A 13,114-nucleotide genomic window follows, 5' to 3' on the forward strand; every position below is an offset into this window, starting at 1 on the left:
TTGAGAGGATTGACTTCAATTTTGAAAGAAGCTCTGTAAAATGCTGCCAAACAGCATCATGTGGTACAGAGAAATCGTAAAAGGAAGCACCCATTGATATGGCAAACTTCAGTGTTGTCTTATTTGAGGAAATTGCCACAGCTATCCCCAACCCTGACCACCAACATCAAGGCAAGATTACAACCTTCATCAGAAGAAATATTATGACTCACTGAGAGCTCAAATGATGACTAGCAGTTCTTAGCAATGAAGTATTTTTTAACTTAAGATATATACATTGCTGGGGTGCCTGGGGTGGCTCAATTGGTTAAGTGTCCAACTCTTGGTTTGGGCTCAGGTCATGATCTCACAGTTCATGGGATCGAGCCCTGCACTGGTCTTCGCACTGACAAGCAGAGCCTGCATGGGATTTTCTCTCTCTCCTCTCTCTCTGTCCCTCCCCTGCTTGCAATCTCTCTCTCAAAATAAACTTAAAAAAAAAAGATATATACATTATTTTTTTTTTAGACATGATGCTTTTTCACACTTCATAGACTACAGTATTGTGTAAACATAATTGAAGCCAAAAAATTCATTTGACTCACTTTATTGCAATATTCACTTTATTGTGGTAGAATTGAACCGAACCCTCAGTATCTTTAAGGTATGCTGTATGTAGTTATTTTCCCAATTTGTACTTTTTTTTTTAATTATCAGGAATGTTTTAACCATGACATCCATACAGATTCTTACTATATTCTCTGGGACAGAAAATGGTCAGAGGCAAAGGTTTCTGTGCTGCTGGGTTGGTTGGGTTGTACTTGTCTGTTCTGTTACAGCCATTCAGCCAACCAGCAGCTGCCTGCTGTGTCTCAGGCTCTGGTTTCGGTGCTTGGGATAAAAGTGAATAATACAGGCAAGGTTGCTCTCATTCATGGCATTTGGATTCTACAGGGAAGGGCAGACAATAAATATGTAAATACAAAATAAGTAACATTGTGTTAGAGAGTCATAAGTGCTCTGAAGCAAACAAAGCAGGTCGTGGGAGACTGATGAAGTGGGCTTCTTTAGAAATGTCAGTTAGGGGGGCGCCTGGGTGGCTCAGTCGGTTAAGCATCCGACTTCTGCTCAGGTCATGATCTCACGGTCTGTGAGTTCGAGCCCTGCGTCGGGCTCTGTGCTGACTGCTCAGAGACTGGAGCCTGTTTCAGATTCTGTGTCTCCCTCTTTCTCTGACCCTCCCCCGTTCATTCTGTCTCTCTCTCTCTCAAAAATAAATAAACTTTAGGGGCGCCTGGGTGGCGCAGTCGGTTAAGCGTCCGACTTCAGCCAGGTCACGATCTCGCGGTCCGTGAGTTCGAGCCCCGCGTCGGGCTCTGGGCTGATGGCTCAGAGCCTGGAGCCTGCATCTCCCTCTCTCTCTGCCCTCCCCCGTTCATGCTCTGTCTCTCTCTGTCCCAAAAATAAATAAACGTTGAAAAAAAAAATAAATAAAATAAAATAAATAAAATAAAATAAATAAACTTTAAAAAAAAAAAAGAAAGAAATATCAGTTAGGGAAGACCTCTCAGTGGCTGGGACATTAATTGGATACCTTAGCCATGCTTAGATCCAAAGAAAGAGTGTTCCAGCTAGTGGGAACCACACATAGAGAGACCCTGTGGCAAGTATTTGTTTAACATGTGAGGACAGAGAGAGGGCCCGAAGGGCAGAGCACATAGGAAAGGGTGAAGAGTTATATGGGATGGAGGCAGGTAGGTGAGATGTGGTCAGTGTGAAATGTCCTTGAAGACGAGATCTGGAGCCTTAGTTGGATGTCCTAATCTGGAGCTCAGGGAGCATGTCAGCACTGGAATATAGACATGGTAGTTGTCCAAGTATAGACAGTACTTGAAGCTGAGGCCTGGAGGAAAGCTTATCTTATTAAGAGAGTAAAAATGAGAAGAGAAAGGGGACAGAATCCAGCCATGAGGGAATTCTCCATTTAGAGGTCTGACAATGAGGAGGTGCCAGAAGACAAAGTGAAAAGGGCCAGTTTCTGAGATGGGGGAAAACCAGGAGAGGGTGTGTTATCAAGGCAAGAGAAGGTATTTCCAGAAAGAAGAAGTGGCTAATCCTGTCACATACTGCTGAGAGGTCAAGTAAGATGAGCACAGAGATTATTTTGGAGAATGATCCCATTCAAATGGAGAAAATGATGGTGCATGAGAAAGAATGGATAATTGCAGAAGCAATGTCCCTCAGTAGGAGAGAAGAGGCAGGATTCTGTCCACATAGAATGTAGGGGTATTTATAGAATTAGGGGTATTATAGAATGTAGAAATATTTATTTTATTCTAATAAGGAACAGTGGAGGTGGGGCGGGGGGGGGGGGGAGAGGTAATGATGGAAAGGTGCCTGATGGCTTTAATTTCTTCAGTGACACACAAGGCACGGTCCTCATCTGGGAGTGAGTGGAAGAGAAGAGGAGTGTTAGAGGTTTGGGAATAAAAGGAAGGTGTGCAGTAGTTGTCTCAGAGAGTGAGAAAGCAAATGTTGTGGGAAATTACTAAACAGTATTGGGTGCCCATTTGACATTTGTGGTAGTAGACTTCAAGCGAAATCAGTCAGCACGGTTGTGCAATTTTCCCCAGTGAATGGATTGGATTCGGTTTTGTTTGGATTCAATTTTGGAGTAATCCAGACTTGATTTTAACCACAGATGGAGTTTTACTAGGTAAGTACAATAGGAAAGTGACAGAGTAGGAAGTATTTGCAAGGGACTTATTATAGTGCTGACCATGGGCTCTAAGCTGGGTGAGGATGAGGCGGAGGATGAATAATGACCAAACAATAGGGTCAGTGGATTGGAGATCCTAATGGCCTCAAAGAATGTTCGAGTGGGTTCCACTCTAAAGCAAGTGGAAGTAAGTCTGCTCTGTCTGCTAACAAAACACCATAGACGAGGTGCCTTATGAACAGCAGAAACTTACTTCTCGTAGTTCTGGAGTCTGGGAAGTCCAGGATCAAGGGGCTAGCATACTTGGTGTCTGGTGAGGACCTGCTTCCTTGTTTGTGGAAGGCTATCTTCTTGCTGTGTCCTCACATAGCAGAAGGGGCAAGAGAGCTCTCTGGAGTCTCTTATAAGGGTGCTAGTCCCATTCATGAGAGCTCCATCCTCATGACCCATGCACCTCCCAAAGGCCCCACCTCTTTTTTTTTTTTTTTTTTTTTTTTTTTGAGAGAGAGAGAGAGGGAGCAAGGGAGGGGTAGAGAGAGCCGGAGAGAGAGGATCCTGAGCAGGCTCTGCACTATCAGCACAGAGCCCAACGTGTGGCTTCCTCCCACGAACTGTGAGATAATGACCTGAGCTGAAATCAAGAGTCAGATGCTTGACTGAGCCACCCAGGTGCCCCAAGCCTCCACCTGTTAATGCTGTCACACTGAGGGTTAAAATTTCAACATATGAATTTGGGGGGAACACATTCAGTCCATAACATTCTGTCCTCCCCCCCACCAAAAAAAATTTATGTCCTCTTGCATACAAAATACATGTATTCTGTTCCAGCGGTCCCCAATGTCTTAACTCATTCCAGCATCAAAGAATGTTGGATTGAGAGTTTCACTCTAAAGTAAGAGAATCAGAAAAATGGTGCATGGTAACCAGAAGAGAATGTTTCTAATAGAAATTTTAGAAGGTGAAACAATTATTGATGATTACAAAGCATAGAGTATCACCTGTACCTAGGGCAGTGGTTTTCAACTAGGAATGATTTTGCCCCTGGAAACATCTGGCAATGTTTGGAGACATTTTAGGTTGTAGAAAGGATGCTGGGGTGGCTGCCACCAGCACCTTGTGGGTAGAGGCCAGGGCTGCTGCTAAACATCCTTCAATGCACAAGACCTTCACAACAAAGAATTATCTGACCAAAAATGTCAAAAGCATCCATATGAAACCCTAATCCAGGGTATGGGTGGTTGAAGTTGAGCAGAGGAAAGTGTGGAGATGAGATCAAGAATTGGGAGATCAGGGGTGCCTGGGTGTATCAGTCAGTTGAGCGTCCAACTCTTGATTTCAGCTCAGGTTGTGATTCCAGGATTGTGGGATGGAGCCCTGTGTTAGGCTCCTCACTGAGCATGGAGCCTGCTTGGGAGTCTCTCTCTCTCTCTCTCTCTCTCTCTCTCTCTCTCTCTCATATGAAAAAAGAAAAAATGAAAACATCCAGGTGGGACATAAATCATGTTTATTAGTTCTTCAGTTGCCAAGAACAACAACAGGCACCTCAGTGCCGAGGGAGACAGCAAGGTACTATTGTTCTCAGTGTTGAAAGGGAGTGACAAGGACACTGGGAGATGATTACAGTAGAAGATGTCATGCACTTCAGAGGAGCTGGGATTCTGAAAGAGAGTATGTGTAAGTGCCAATAGGGAGGGAGCACTTCATTGTCCTAAGTTGCCAGTGATGTGGGCAGAAAAAAAGCTTTCTCATGATTGAACTAGAGGGGACACCTAGGACTCAGATCAGGAGGCTGAAGGGAACTTTAGAAGTCATTGTTATACATCTTGTTCAAGAGGTCTTTATTTAAGCATTAAACAAAAATGAAGAGTTTCCTGACTCATGGGGTCCCTGGTTGGCTCAGTCAGTAGAGCATGTGACTCTTGGTCTCGGGGTCTTGAGATCAAGCCCCATGTTGGGCATAGAGCTTACCTAAAAAATAATTAATTAATTAGTTAATTAATTTCCTGACTCATTACAAGTTCAGTGGAGGCAGAGGTATAACATGGAGCAGAGCACTAATGTCTTTGGAAGACTACATTAAAAAGACAGATTTTTCTTTCCAGACAAGTAATTTCTGACGGCTCTGGTTGAGCCATTTGGTTTCAGGTATTGAACTGAACCATAGTTCTCAAAGTGTGGTCCCTATACCACCACGAGCAGCAGCAGCACCTGGGAGTTTGCTAGATACAAATTCTTGAGTTCCACTCCTGAATCAGAAACTGTGGGGATGGGCTCCACAATCTATGCTTTAGCAAGATCACCAGGTAATTCTATTGCATGCTAAAGTTTGAAAACCACTGATCTAAATGGAAAAATCTATGGTTGACTGAACGGGAGAAAGAAACTAGTATTTATTGAATACAATTATAATCCACAGGTTTTGTATACCTAATATTTAATCTTAACAAGAGCAAAGAGAGAGAGAGAGAGAGGATATTATCTCATCCATTTTATTGTGGTAATATATATATATATATATATATATACTTTTCTATTTTAATGATTTTTAAGTATACAATTCAGTGATATTAATTGCATTCACAATATTGTACAAACATCACTACTATGATCTCCAAAACTTTTTTTATCACCCCAAACAGAAACTCTGTAACCATTAAACAATAATAAGTCTCTGTTCTGTGACCCCTCAGCCCTGGGTAATCTCTAATCTACTTTCTCCGAAGTTGCCGATTTCCTATAAGTGGAATCATACAATATTTGTCCTTTTGTATCTGGCTTATTTCACCTAGTATAATGTTTTCAAAGTTTGTCCATGTTTCAGCATGTGTCAGAATCTCCTTCCTTTTTATGGCTGCATATTCTCCTGCATGAATACACGATGTTCATCTGTTGATGCTATTGATGGACACTGGTTGTTTCTATCTTTTTGGTTATTGTGAATATTGCTGCAGTGAACATTGGTGTACAAGTACCTGGTTGAGTCCCTGTTTTCAATTATTTTGTGTTATCCCATTTTTAAATTACAAAACTAAGGCGCAGGCCAAGCAAAGTGGCCACGGCTAGGCACCGGAACAACCAGGCCAGTCTGAAGACCTAACTCCTGTCACCACACCCCACTGTCTGAGAGGGCGGGCCTCCCTACCACCTGTGTCACAGGCTTTACTGTGGTATGTATTACTCAGCATGTGCACATGCTCTGTGTTTTCCTAATCATTTTTCTTTCTTCCTTGAAGGATACTAGTTCCACAAATGTTTCCAGGAAAATCCTGCCAGAAATAAGCCAAATTAACCAGTCCCTGACAGAGAAATGGATGGCAGTGACAAGAGGAAGCAGTGAACATGAAATGGCTACAAGGTAGCTCTGTTTGATAAATTATAAGTCACTTGTAATTGGTTTTGAAGCCATGGTCATTTTATGCTAAATATAAGACAGAGAGGGTTTGGCTTTGCTGTGAAGGCATTTGCATTTTAACCATGATTCTCTTCCACCACCTCATAGTTTGAAGAAGTCATTGATTCATTCATCATTTATTTAACAGAACTATCTTGAGGACATATGGTTTCTCAGGCACCTTGATAGGTGAGAGATGCAGGATGAATCAAAAACACTTTGTGTCTTGCAAAGCCTTCACTAAAGTGGACTCTTTTTTATATCTTCATAGTTTATACTCTGGGACTCCATAAATTTCTGTTTTCAGAAGGGAGGATTTTATTTAAATATATGTGACTTGGTAGAATCAACTATGAAGGGTTTTGGTGAGATTTATCAGCACAAATTATATCCAGAATTTGGAAGACTTGTAAGGGAGCAGTTGTCTACTTATTTATTTTTAAAAAATGTATTTATTTTTGAGAGAGAGAGCAGAAGCAGAGGAGGGGCAGAGAGAGAGAGAGAGAGAGGGAGAGACAAAGAATCTGAAACAGGCTCTGGGCTCTGAGCTGTAAGCACAGAGCCTGACATAGCACTCGAACTCTCGAACTGAGAGATCATAACCTGAGCCAAACTCAGACACTTAACCGACTGAGCCACCCAGGCACCCCGAGGAGTTGTTTTTATTAATAATGATTCCATGTCTTCGGTTAAATAATTGGGCATAAGATAAAAGGAGGCCTGCTTTATAATACGCTATGACTTAACACTTGTGTTATGACTTTTACAGCGAAGTTAGGATGATATTTTCATCTCCTGCTTGTCTGACTGCAAGTTTTTTAAAGAAAAGGTAATTTTTAAATGAGATTTACCTTCATTTGAAACACTGGGGAATCTTTAGCATGAAATGTTTCAAGTCAGTCATTTTAATTTGTAAATTATGTTATCTTTGAACAAAAAGTCCAACATAGAAAACACCATAGGCTGGTATAAAATTCTTCCATTTTGTAAGGTAATTTTCTGCAAGACCACTATAAGTTGTGATTCCTAATTCACATTGTTCACTTCCTCTGCCCTGCCCTCCTCTGTTACCTGATTGGAAGGAATGATGTGCTTTTTTTTCAAGATCTTTGTATCTGTGAGTGATCATTCTAACATTGCTTCAGTACTTAGAGGCCAAGGCAGCACTTGGCAGTTCTTTTTGTGGTGGCATCAGTAGGGAAAATAGATTCTATTTATCTTTAACTAGATTCACTACTACAGAGGAAAATCTAATTTCTCTATTTGGTTTGACACTTGGTCTGATCCAATAGTATAAACAGTTCCTTTGTGAAATGCTCTATATTTGGTCTTATATTTCTTCCCTTCGCTTTATGCTTTCCAACACTGTGCCTGGGAACTGTTAAGAGATGAACTGAGGCATATTAAAATTTTTAAGAGTTTATTTAAGCAAATACTGATTCAAACTGGGAAGCACCAAATTGGAAGTGATTAGAGCACTCCATCAACAGGAGCTAGTGGAAAGACTTATGTAGAGAAGATGCAGAAGCAAAGAAAGGAAATTAATTGATTGGCTATAGCTTAAAACATTTTTTTTTAAGTTTTATTTATTAATTTTTGAGAAAGAGAGAGAGAATGTGCAGGAGAGGCAGAGAGACAGGGAGACTGAGAATCCCAAGCAGGCTCCGTACCAGGAACGCAGAGCCTGATGGGGAGCTCGAAATCACAAACCATGAGATCATGACCTGAGCCAAAATTAAGAGCTGGTTGCTTAACCAACTGAGCCACCCGGGCCCCCTGATTGGCTATAGCTTAAAATGTAGTTGGCTGTTTGTGACTAGTTGTACTTTGGTTTCGATTTTATAACAAGTATTTACAGGCTTAGATTTTGGTTTGCATACGTAGGCCATCATGGTGATAGAGCTACCCCCAGTGTAATGGCCTCCTTGTTTAATTAATTTAACAGTGTTTAAGAGAGAAGGAGGATAAGAGCATGAAGGCTCTTAGGCTGCCCTCTGCCTTCTCTGGAGGCCAGTGCCCTACTGGTGTGTCCGTAGTGGATATAACTCAGTCCAACCCTCCCCCACTAGGTCAGGTCTCATCTCTCCCTGATGAGTAGGCCCCAAGCTGCCTGACTGATTCTGAAAAGTTCTACACATCTTGTACCCCCACCTGGCCAGTAGGTGGCACTCATTTAACTCATGTTGCATGTATTCCTTGCCTCTGTGCAACCCCCCAGTTGTCCCATTGGTTTGTTTTTTGTTTTGTTTTGTTTTGTTTTGTTTTGTTTTGTTTTAGTGACTCATCACTTGCATGTAACACCCAGTGTTCATAATAAATGCCCTCCTTAATACCCATCACCTGTTTAGCCCAATCCCCACCCACCTCCCTCCATCAACCCTGTTTGTCCTCTAACGTTAAGAGTGTCTTATGGTTTGTTTCTGTCTCTCTTTTTTTTTTTCCTTCCCATATGTTCATCTGTTTTATTTTTTAAATTCCAAGTATGAGTGAAATCATATATTTGTTTTTCTCTGACCTCTTATTTCGCTTAGCATAACATACTCTAGCTCTATACACACTTGCACATGGCAAGATTTCATTCCTGTCCCACTGATTCTTAATCCAGCTGCACTCTCAGTCACTCCTCAAGGGGACAGGAGGAACTGTTGAGTCCAACAACTTCTTGTGAGAACCAGAGAAACCCAGGGAAACTGAATGCCGTGGCTTCCCACTTGCAGCCGCAACACACTATCTTTCTAGAGTCCAAAAAAAGCATCTCTGTTCATCCCCACATATCCCAGTCAAAGGTGGAAGAAGACAAATCAGACACTGCTTCCCTCTGCCTTCTCCCTCTCCCATTTGCGTTCTTCTTCTTGCCATCCATCCAGGCAAGAAGTGAGGACAGGGACTCTGCCAAACAGTGTTTTCTCTTTCTCCCCTGCTCTAGCCTCAGGCTAATCCTTACTGCATATAGAATATTTTCTACACTTAGAATATTATCTTACTAAAGTGGAAAAGTATCCTCCCAGGAATGATGAGCCTCGAGGTTTGGTCTTAAGATGCCAAAGACTGCAAAGGACAAAATATTTTAAGGGGAGATTTAAAATACTTTGTTTGAATATTTGCATAAATATTTTAGCCCTGGCATTACTCTTGACCAGTTATTCAGCAAGCATAAAGTATTTCTTGATAGAACATTACAAAAAATTATTTGACAGAATTCAAGTCTCTTCAAATATCACCAACAGAACCCAGGAAAACACCATACCTAAACAAAGATTTGATAGTGTTTCTGAGAGGGAAGGCTAGTTTGGAATTTATCAAGAATTGGCAGTTTGGTTTAGGCCAGGTCTTTCAACATGGGAGGGGAAAGCTGGAGGCTTGATTAGGATTGGGAGAAGATACAGTGATCCAGGGTGGGTGGAAACAGCAAGGCAACAACTTTAGGCAAGAGATTCAGACAATCTTAGAGCATAAACTATCTGTTAATGCTTTCCACTGAAGAGTTAATGGGTCTTTTCAGGAAGTTCCTATAATGAACAATCAAGCCATTTGCCTGGGCTAGTGTCTTTTGAAATAGTGAAGTCATGCTAATGAAACAGTGGAATCCTAAAGTAATGTAAATGTAGATGATGGTAAGGTGTGTTGTGTGTGTTGGGGGCGGGGGTAGTTTCAGATTTTAGTGTACAGGCTGAGTGTGGGGGTAAACGTTTTTGGTTCTCAGATGTAGCCTATGAAATTTTGCCATTATTGCAACCCAAACTTGTAGCTACTCTAGCAATAATAGTAACCTACTCTCTTTTAGGAGAATATAAATTTTATAATTATTTTTGTGTGCCAAAAAAATTCATAATTTTGAAAGGAGACAAATTGTAAGAAAAATGTTTATATATGCTATTTAATAAAATAAAGCAATAAATATGTATGAAGTTTAGAAATATTCTTTTCTATCTGTTTATGTGTTTTGTTTTGTTTACATTTCTTGTATCCAAAGAGAATCTGTAGAAACGATTTCCATTGATGTGGACTTACAAATGGCAAGAGATACCTTCGAGAAGTTGACAAAAACAGAATGGATTTCTTCCATGGTAATAGCCAATATTTACTTGAGAAATAGAACAATAGAATTTCTTTATAGGAACCAATATGAATGCAGTTGAATTTTGTTCGGAGCTGAGTCAGAGAGAATCTGTGATAAGGGAGACGGCTAGTGTTCACAATAAGGTTACTATATTCCAGACACTATATTCCAAGCTGGCATTTACTTTCTTACTGAATGTTTAAATGTCCTGTAAATACAGTACTTTTGTTTTCAACATGAAAAACCAATGCTTGAGAGGTAAATAACCATTAGCAGACATATGAATATAGCACTAGTTTGGGAAGTAAGATAATTTTTACCTGGACTAGGAGAATAGAAATCCTGTTCTTTCTTTTGAGATGAATGTCAAATCCAGTTAAGATGAATCTGCTACCAATTCATCCCTTATCCTATTTGGGTTACATTTTCTTTACCTTTTTGAGGGGTTCCTTATTTATGGAGTTCCTTTTTAAGCTCTATTCTAGTTAGATATTTTATGATTCTGGGTTGTGTTGGAAAATTTTCCCTCTACAAACTCAGGTTCATGTGAGTTCATGACTGAGTAACAAGAGTAATAGACTGATGGGGTGCCTGGGTGGCTCAGTAGGTTGAACGTCTGACTTCAGCTCAAGTCATGATCTCAACGGCTTGTGGGTTTGGGCCCCATGTCGGCCTCTGTGCTGACAGCTCAGAGCCTGGAGCCTGCTTCAGATTCTGTGTCTCCCTCTCTCTCTGCCCCTCCCCCACTTGTGGTCTGTCTCTCTCTTAAAGATAAACATTAAAAATTTAAACAAAAAAAAGAGTAATAGACTGAGTAACAAACAGGATTAATAGACTGAGTAAATATTCCCTGTGTTTGCAGGGAGCATTTAGATGAAGAGGCTCCCTGAACAGCTAGGGATGAGGGCTTATATACCAATTAATAGGGAATAGGGAAAAGGGATTGGGGGAGAAGAGGTTTCTTTGAGAAAACTGGACTTTTCAGGGAGACAAATGGGCTTTAAGAGGGACAAATGGAAGATATGACAGCTTGTGATAATGTTTGTGTGATTTCTCATCCAAGTGCAAGTGGCTGGTCTTTACCTGGCAGTGAAACCTGCCCTCCAAGTTTCTTGGAAGGCCCTGACTTTAGTCAGATAAGGGAAGATCTGAAGTCTTCCTTCTACATCAGCTGTATCCACATGCCTTTGGTTTCAAGTCATCTTGTATATATACCATTTTGGGTCCCCACATTTGGAAGGGAAAGTAGTGTTCTTTAATATATAGTAGATACTTTTTTTTTTTAATATATGAAATTTATTGTCAAATTGGTTTCCATACAACACCCAGTGCTCATCCCAAAAGGTGCCCTCCTCAATACCCATCACCCACCCTCCCCTCCCTCCCACCCCCCATCAACCCTCAGTTTGTTCTCAGTTTTTAACAGTCTCTTATGCTTTGGCTGTCTCCCACTCTAACCTCTTTTTTCTTTTTTTCCTTCCCCTCCCCCATGGGTTTCTGTTAAGTTTCTCAGGATCCACATAAGAGTGAAACCATATGGTATCTGTCTTTCTCTGTATGGCTTATTTCACTTAGCATCACACTCTCCAGTTCCATCCACGTTGCTACAAAAGGCCATATTTCATTTTTTCTCATTGCCACGTAGTATTCCATTGTGTATATAAACCACAATTTCTTTATCCATTCATCAGTTGATGGACATTTAGGCTCTTTCCATAATTTGGCTATTGTTGAGAGTGCTGCTATAAACATTGGGGTACAAGTGCCCCTATGCATCAGTACTCCTGTATCCCTTGGATACATTCCTAGCAGTGCTATTGCTGGGTCATAGGGTAGGTCTATTTTTAATTTTCTGAGGAACCTCCACACTGCTTTCCAGAGCGGCTGCACCAGTTTGCATTCCCACCAACAGTGCAAGAGGGTTCCCGTTTCTCCACATCCTCGCCAGCATCTATAGTCTCCTGATTTGTTCATTTTGGCCACTCTGACTGGCGTGAGGTGATATCTGAGTGTGGTTTTGATTTGTATTTCCCTGATAAGGAGTGACGTTGAACATCTTTTCATGTGCCTGTTGGCCATCCGGATGTCTTCTTTAGAGAAGTGTCTATTCATGTTTTCTGCCCATTTCTTCACTGGATTATTTGTTTTTCGGGTGTGGAGTTTGGTGAGCTCTTTATAGATTTTGGATACTAGCCCTTTGTCCGATATGTCATTTGCAAATATCTTTTCCCATTCTGTTGGTTGCCTTTTAGTTTTGTTGGTTGTTTCCTTTGCTGTGCAGAAGCTTTTTATCTTCATAAGGTCCCAGTAATTCACTTTTGCTTTTAATTCCCTTGCCTTTGGGGATGTGTCGAGTAAGAGATTGCTACGGCTGAGGTCAGAGAGGTCTTTTCCTGCTTTCTCCTCTAGGGTTTTGATGGTTTCCTGTCTCACATTCAGGTCCTTTATCCATTTTGAGTTTATTTTTGTGAATGGTGTGAGAAAGTGGTCTAGTTTCAACCTTCTGCATGTTGCTGTCCAGTTCTCCCAGCACCCTTTGTTAAAGAGACTGTCTTTTTTCCATTGGATGTTCTCTCCTGCTTTGTCAAAGATGAGTTGGCCATACGTTTATGGGTCTAGTTCTAGGATTTCTATTCTATTCCATTGGTCTATGTGTCTGTTTTTGTGCCATATAGTAGATACTTTTATTGTCAAGATGAAGAATAGATGTTATCAAATATATTTTATTATTTTTTAAATGTTTATTTATTTTTGAGAGAGAGACAAGACAGAACACAAGCAGGGGAGGAACAGAGAGAGAGGGAGACAGAATCTGAAGCAGGCTCCAGGTTCTGAGCTGTCAGCACAGGATCCATTGTGGGGTTCGAACTCATGAGCCGTGAGATCATGACCTGAGCCAACGTCGGACACCTAACCAACTGAGCCACCCAGGTGCCCCTAGAATGCATTTAAAAAATAAATTTAT

General features: G+C 41.0%; 1 protein-coding gene across 1 annotated transcript in view; it reads left to right on the plus strand.

Moving 5' to 3' along the window:
• Nucleotides 1–13,114, plus strand: part of HERC6 (HECT and RLD domain containing E3 ubiquitin protein ligase family member 6) — a 61,714-nt gene that overhangs the window by 22,479 nt on the left and 26,121 nt on the right. Inside the window, exons 9-11 of the mRNA XM_049630863.1 lie at nucleotides 5,932–6,053; nucleotides 6,859–6,918; nucleotides 10,063–10,156. Of these exons, the coding sequence (XP_049486820.1) occupies nucleotides 5,932–6,053; nucleotides 6,859–6,918; nucleotides 10,063–10,156 (276 nt within the window). The remainder of the gene's footprint in view (nucleotides 1–5,931; nucleotides 6,054–6,858; nucleotides 6,919–10,062; nucleotides 10,157–13,114) is intronic.

The sequence above is a fragment of the Panthera uncia genome, chromosome B1, assembly GCF_023721935.1.
Source record: "Panthera uncia isolate 11264 chromosome B1, Puncia_PCG_1.0, whole genome shotgun sequence".
Classification (NCBI taxonomy): domain Eukaryota; kingdom Metazoa; phylum Chordata; class Mammalia; order Carnivora; family Felidae; genus Panthera; species Panthera uncia.